The sequence below is a fragment of the Pseudophryne corroboree genome, chromosome 6 (genome assembly GCF_028390025.1).
Source record: "Pseudophryne corroboree isolate aPseCor3 chromosome 6, aPseCor3.hap2, whole genome shotgun sequence".
Taxonomy (NCBI): domain Eukaryota; kingdom Metazoa; phylum Chordata; class Amphibia; order Anura; family Myobatrachidae; genus Pseudophryne; species Pseudophryne corroboree.
In genome coordinates, this window is record NC_086449.1 from 1,102,773 (window position 1) to 1,109,533 (window position 6,761).

Here is a 6,761-nt window from a genome sequence, read left to right on the forward strand (position 1 = left end):
GGTGTAATCTCCTGTCCTGCTCCTCAGCGGTGTAATGACCTGTCCTGCTCCTCAGCGGTGTAATCTCCTGTCACGCTCCTCAGGGGTGTAATGGCCTGTCCTGCTCCTCAGCGGTGTAATCTCCTGTCCTGCTCCTCAGCGGTGTAATGACCTGTCCTGCTCCTCAGCGGTGTAATCTCCTGTCCCGCTCCTCAGCGGTGTAATCTCCTGTCCCACTTCTCAGCGGTGTAATCTCCTGTCCCGCTCCTCAGCGGTGTAACCTCCTGTCCTGCTCCTCAGCGGTGTAATGACCTGTCCTGCTCCTCAGCTGTGTATTGGCCTGTCCTGCTCCTCAGCGGTGTAATGGCCTGTCCTGCTCCTCAGCAGTGTAATGACCTGTCCTGCTCCTCAGCGGTGTAATGGCCTGTCCTGCTCCTCAGCGGTGTAATCTCCTGTCCCGATCCTCAGCGGTGTAATGGCCTGTCCTGCTCCTCAGTGGTGTAATCTCCTGTCCCGATCCTCAGCGGTGTAATGGCCTGTCCTGCTCCTCAGCGGTGTAATCTCCTGTCCCGATCCTCAGCGGTGTAATGGCCTGTCCTGCTCCTCAGATGTGTAATCTCCTGTCCCGCTCCTCAGCGGTGTAATGGCCTGTCCCGCTCCTCAGCGGTTTAATGGCCTGTCCTGCTCCTCAGCGGTGTAATGACCTGTCCTGCTCCTCAGGGGTGTAATCTCCTGTCATGCTCCTCAGGGGTGTAATGGCCTGTCCTGCTCCTCAGCGGTGTAATCTCCTGTCCTGCTCCTCAGGGGTGTAATGGCCTGTCCTGCTCCTCAGGGGTGTAATGGCCTGTCCTGCTCCTCAGCGGTGTAATCTCCTGTCCTGCTCCTCAGCGGTGTAATCTCCTGTCCTGCTCCTCAGGGATGTAATGACCTGAAAACAAAATACAATACAAAGTGGGCGCTAGAATTTAGTATATTGACAATTAAGATATTGATTGGCTGCTCACACAAGGAGGATCTGGGTATCCTCCTAGATAAAGAGACACTGCACCTAAGAAATATAATTAGTAGTGATGAGCGGATTCGGTTTTACTCGGTTTTACTCGGTTTTACTCGGTTCTCAAAACGGCATCTTATTGGCTCACGGATGTCACGTGTTTTGGATAGCCAATAAGATGCCGTTTTGAGAACCGAGTAAAACCGAGTAAAACCGAACCTCGCTCATCACTAATAATTACAAGTGTGAGCGCACATGTGATTAAAATTTATGGTTAATTAGGCCGCTGGTTTAATAAAAAATCTTTTATTCCTTAAAAACAAACTAAATAGACATTACCAAAATAAAAAAGGAACATCACAATGGAAATCACAATGTGAAAATATGCATATATCCCCGCTTTGGCCAATTGAGCTTTACAAGCAATTAATGATTTGCATGCATGCCAATAGGTTAGTGATTGGTTATAACAAAACACAGTCCTTAAGCACAGTCTTAGTCATTGGAACTGTTTTCTCCCTCCAGGGAGTTTTTATTAATAGTGTTAGTATTTGGTTAAGAATTGATTATGCTGAATAACTCACACTCTTTGCAGAGAACCAAACGTCCCTTAATAAGTATTGATGGCACGGGTTCACTACGGCTGGCCGGCGGTCGGGCTCCCGGCGACCAGCATCCCGGCGCCGGGAGCCCGACCGCCGGCTTACCGACAGCGTGGCGAGCGCAAATGAGCCCCTTGCGGGCTCGCTGCGCTCGCCACGCTACGCGCGCCACACTATTTTATTCTCCCTCTATGGGGGTCGTGGACCCCCACGAGGGAAAATAAGTGTCGGTATGCCGGCTGTCGGGCTCCCGGCGCCGGTATACTGAGCGCCGGGAGCCCGACCGCCGGCATACAGAAGACCACCCGATGGCACAGTCCATTAGTGTGTAACAGCTTTTCTCAGATAATATTGTATGGTACCAGCTTGCACTGGTCAAAGATGTGATGCTGATAGATTACATAATCAGTTAGTCCCCCGTCGTGACACTCATATGGGCAATGCTTACCCTCCCACTCTGCGGCGGTTCTTGTGTCTCCGGTTGGGCTATATCACACTGGAGGCATGCAACTGTGTCCAGCTGAGCGGTAGCACGCTCGAGGCGTGTAGTAAGGCAGGGAGCGCTCGGCCGCGTGCCGCGGCTTCCGGGTTGGATGGAGCTTCCGGCTTCCAATGCGCTCCACCTGCGTTCCACCTAACGTCCTTAGGTCACCTGACGCGTTTCTCCACCTTTTGTGGGTGGCGGTTTCTTCAGAGGTCACATGTGCGCTCACCCTTGTAATTATATTTCTTAGATGTAATGACCTGTCCTGCTCCTCAGCGGTGTAATGACCTGTCCTGCTCCTCAGCGGTGTAATGGCCTGTCCTGCTCCTCAGTGGTGTAATCTCCTGTCATGCTCCTCAGCGGTGTAATGACCTGTCCTGCTCCTCAGCGGTGTAATGACCTGTCCTGCTCCTCAGCGGTGTAATGACCTGTCCTGCTCCTCAGCGGTGTAATGACCTGTCCTGCTCCTCAGCGGTGTAATGACCTGTCCTGCTCCTCAGCGGTGTAATGACCTGTCCTGCTCCTCAGCGGTGTAATGACCTGTCCTGCTCCTCAGCGGTGTAATGACCTGTCCTGCTCCTCAGCGGTGTAATGACCTGTCCTGCTCCTCAGCGGTGTAATGACCTGTCCTGCTCCTCAGCGGTGTAATGACCTGTCCTGCTCCTCAGCGGTGTAATGACCTGTCCTGCTCCTCAGCGGTGTAATCTCCTGTCATGCTCCTCAGCGGTGTAATGACCTGTCCCGCTCCTCAGCGGTGTAATGACCTGTCCTGCTCCTCAGCGGTGTAATGACCTGTCCCGCTCCTCAGCGGTGTAATGACCTGTCCTGCTCCTCAGCGGTGTAATCTCCTGTCATGCTCCTCAGCGGTGTAATGGCCTGTCCTGCTCCTCAGCGGTGTTATCTCCTGTCCCACTTATCAGCGGTGTAACCTCCTGTCCTGCTCCTCAGCGGTGTAATGACCTGTCCTGCTCCTCAGCGGTGTAATGACCTGTCCTGCTCCTCAGCGGTGTAATCTCCTGTCATGCTCCTCAGGGGTGTAATGGCCTGTCCTGCTCCTCAGCGGTGTAATGGCCTGTCCTGCTCCTCAGCGGTGTAATGACCTGTCCTGCTCCTCAGCGGTGTAATGACCTGTCCTGCTCCTCAGCGGTGTAATCTCCTGTCCTGCTCCTCAGCGGTGTAATGACCTGTCCTGCTCCTCAGCGGTGTAATCTCCTGTCCTGCTCCTCAGCGGTGTAATGGCCTGTCCTGCTCCTCAGCGGTGTAATGGCCTGTCCTGCTCCTCAGCGGTGTAATGACCTGTCCCGCTCCTCAGCGGTGTAATGACCTGTCCTGCTCCTCAGCGGTGTAATGACCTGTCCCGCTCCTCAGCGGTGTAATGACCTGTCCTGCTCCTCAGCGGTGTAATGACCTGTCCCGCTCCTCAGCGGTGTAATGACCTGTCCCGCTCCTCAGCGGTGTAATGGCCTGTCCTGCTCCTCAGCGGTGTAATGGCCTGTCCTGCTCCTCAGCGGTGTAATGGCCTGTCCCGCTCCTCAGCGGTGTAATGGCCTGTCCTGCTCCTCAGCGGTGTAATGGCCTGTCCCGCTCCTCAGCGGTGTAATGGCCTGTCCCGCTCCTCAGCGGTGTAATGGCCTGTCCTGCTCCTCAGCGGTGTAATGGCCTGTCCCGCTCCTCAGCGGTGTAATGGCCTGTCCCGCTCCTCAGCGGTGTAATGGCCTGTCCTGCTCCTCAGCGGTGTAATGGCCTGTCCTGCTCCTCAGCGGTGTAATGGCCTGTCCTGCTCCTCAGCGGTGTAATGGCCTGTCCTGCTCCTCAGCGGTGTAATGGCCTGTCCTGCTCCTTAGTGCTGCAATTGTCTGTCCTGCATCAGTTCTATGTAGTCCCTGAAGCACGAGATACAGCTGAGATCCATACACAGAGATGGATACAGGGGGCAGGGGACAGGACTATTTGTCTTGGTGTCACGGATAGGAGAGCTGGGTGGGGACACAGATAAGACAGAAGGGGTCTGTGCGGTACTTCTAGTTCATTGTGTCACACAGGAACCATGCACAGGACATGCTGGTACTTCTAGTTCATTGTGTCACACAGGAACCATGCACAGGACATGCTGGTACTTCTAGTTCATTGTGTCACACAGGGACCATGCACAGGGCGTGCTGGTACTTCTAGTTCATTGTGTCACACAGGGACCATGCACAGGGCGTGCTGGTACTTCTAGTTCATTGTGTCACACAGGGACCATGCACAGGACGTGCTGGTGCTTCTAGTTCATTGTGTCACACAGGGACCATGCACAGGGCATGCTGGTACTTCTAGTTCATTGTGTCACACAGGGACCATGCACAGGGCATGCTGGTACTTCTAGTTCATTGTGTCACACAGGGACCATGCACAGGGCATGCTGGTACTTCTAGTTCATTGTGTCACACAGGGACCATGCACAGGGCATGCTGGTACTTCTAGTTCATTGTGTCACACAGGGACCATGCACAGGGCGTGCTGGTACTTCTAGTTCATTGTGTCACACAGGGACCATGCACAGGACATGCTGGTACTTCTAGTTCATTGTGTCACACAGGGACCATGCACAGGACATGCTGGTACTTCTAGTTCATTGTGTCACACAGGGACCATGCACAGGGCATGCTGGTACTTCTAGTTCATTGTGTCACACAGGGACCATGCACAGGACGTGCTGGTACTTCTAGTTCATTGTGTCACACAGGGACCATGCACTGCACAGGACGTGCTGGTACTTCTAGTTCATTGTGTCACACAGGGACCATGCACAGGGCATGCTGGTACTTCTAGTTCATTGTGTCACACAGGGACCATGCACAGGGCGTGCTGGTACTTCTAGTTCATTGTGTCACACAGGGACCATGCACAGGACGTGCTGGCACTTCTAGTTCATTGTGTCACACAGGGACCATGCACAGGGCATGCTGGTACTTCTAGTTCATTGTGTCACACAGGGACCATGCACAGGACATGCTGGTACTTCTAGTTCATTGTGTCACACAGGGACCATGCACAGGGCGTGCTGGTACTTCTAGTTCATTGTGTCACACAGGGACCATGCACAGGACATGCTGGTACTTCTAGTTCATTGTGTCACACAGGGACCATGCACGAGGCGTGCTGGTACTTCTAGTTCATTGTGTCACACAGGGACCATGCACAGGGCGTGCTGGTACTTCTAGTTCATTGTGTCACACAGGGACCATGCACAGGGCATGCTGGTACTTCTAGTTCATTGTGTCACACAGGGACCATGCACAGGGCGTGCTGGTACTTCTAGTTCATTGTGTCACACAGGGACCATGCACAGGGCGTGCTGGTACTTCTAGTTCATTGTGTCACACAGGGACCATGCACAGGACATGCTGGTACTTCTAGTTCATTGTGTCACACAGGGACCATGCACAGGGCATGCTGGTACTTCTAGTTCATTGTGTCACACAGGGACCATGCACGAGGCGTGCTGGTACTTCTAGTTCATTGTGTCACACAGGGACCATGCACAGGGCGTGCTGGTACTTCTAGTTCATTGTGTCACACAGGGACCATGCACAGGACATGCTGGTACTTCTAGTTCATTGTGTCACACAGGGACCATGCACAGGGCATGCTGGTACTTCTAGTTCATTGTGTCACACAGGGACCATGCACGAGGCGTGCTGGTACTTTTAGTTCATTGTGTCACACAGGGACCATGCACAGGGCATGCTGGTACTTGTAGTTTCCCAGTGGTAGGAATAAGTAGGACCATGCACAGGGCATATGCTGGTGTCAGTAGGACCAGGTACAGGGCATGCTGGTACTGGTAGTTCCCCAGGGGCATGCTGGTACTGGTAGTTCCCTAGCTCAGGGCATGCTGGTTGTTCCCCAGCGGTAGGAGTCAGTGGGACCAGTCATAGGGCATGCTGGTACTTGTAGTTACCTGGGCGACAGGAGACAGTAAGACTAGGCACAGGGCATGCAGGCACCTGTAGTTCGCCAGGCCCCAGTGGCAGGAGTCAGTAGGATGGACCAGGCACAAGGCATGCTGGTACTAGTAGTCCCCCAGCGACAGGAGTCAGTGAGACAGGCACATGGCATGCTGGTACCTGTAGTTCCCCAGTGGCAGAAGTCAGTAATAGGATAAAGCACAGGGCATGCTGGTACTAGTAGTCCCCCAGCAGCAGAAGTCAGTAAGACAGGCAAAGGGCATGCTGGTACTAGTAGTCCCCCAGCGGCAGGAGTCAGCAGGACCGGGCACGCTGGTACCTGTAGTTCCCCGGCGGCAGGAGTCAGCATTAGGGTATACTACAGTGCATGCAGCAGGAGCAGTAGACGGGGCAGTGTGCTGGGTGGGCGGGGCCTGGGCGTGGCCTGTGTGGGGGAGGGCGGGGCCTGGCTCCGGGGATGAGAGTGCTGCTGCTGCGGCTGCTGGAGGGGTGCAGCGAGTTTCTCCCGTCCCGTAAAGTTTCCTGCAAGATTCCCGGGGCCCCCCCGCGGCCCCTCCCTCCTTCCCCGGGACCCCCAGAGCCCCCCTGTGCCCCAGCTCCCCGCACGCCGGCCCCGGCTCCGTCTCCCCTTTGTCTGCAGCTGTGGAGTTACTGTGCCGGGCTCCCGGGGCCCCCCATCTGCGGGACGTCAGGGGCCCCTCCCCGGGACTCTATGGATCCCCGGCTCTGCCTGCTGTGGCTGCCGCTCT

General features: G+C 54.8%; 1 protein-coding gene across 1 annotated transcript in view; it reads left to right on the plus strand.

Moving 5' to 3' along the window:
- The first annotated feature begins 6,459 nt into the window (after positions 1-6,459).
- EPHB4 (EPH receptor B4) overlaps positions 6,460-6,761 on the plus strand; it is a 178,604-nt gene continuing 178,302 nt past the window's right edge. Inside the window, exon 1 of the mRNA XM_063930664.1 lies at positions 6,460-6,761. This exon is cut by the window's right edge and continues 15 nt beyond it. Coding sequence (XP_063786734.1) covers positions 6,470-6,761 — 292 coding nt within the window. The 5' untranslated portion in view covers positions 6,460-6,469.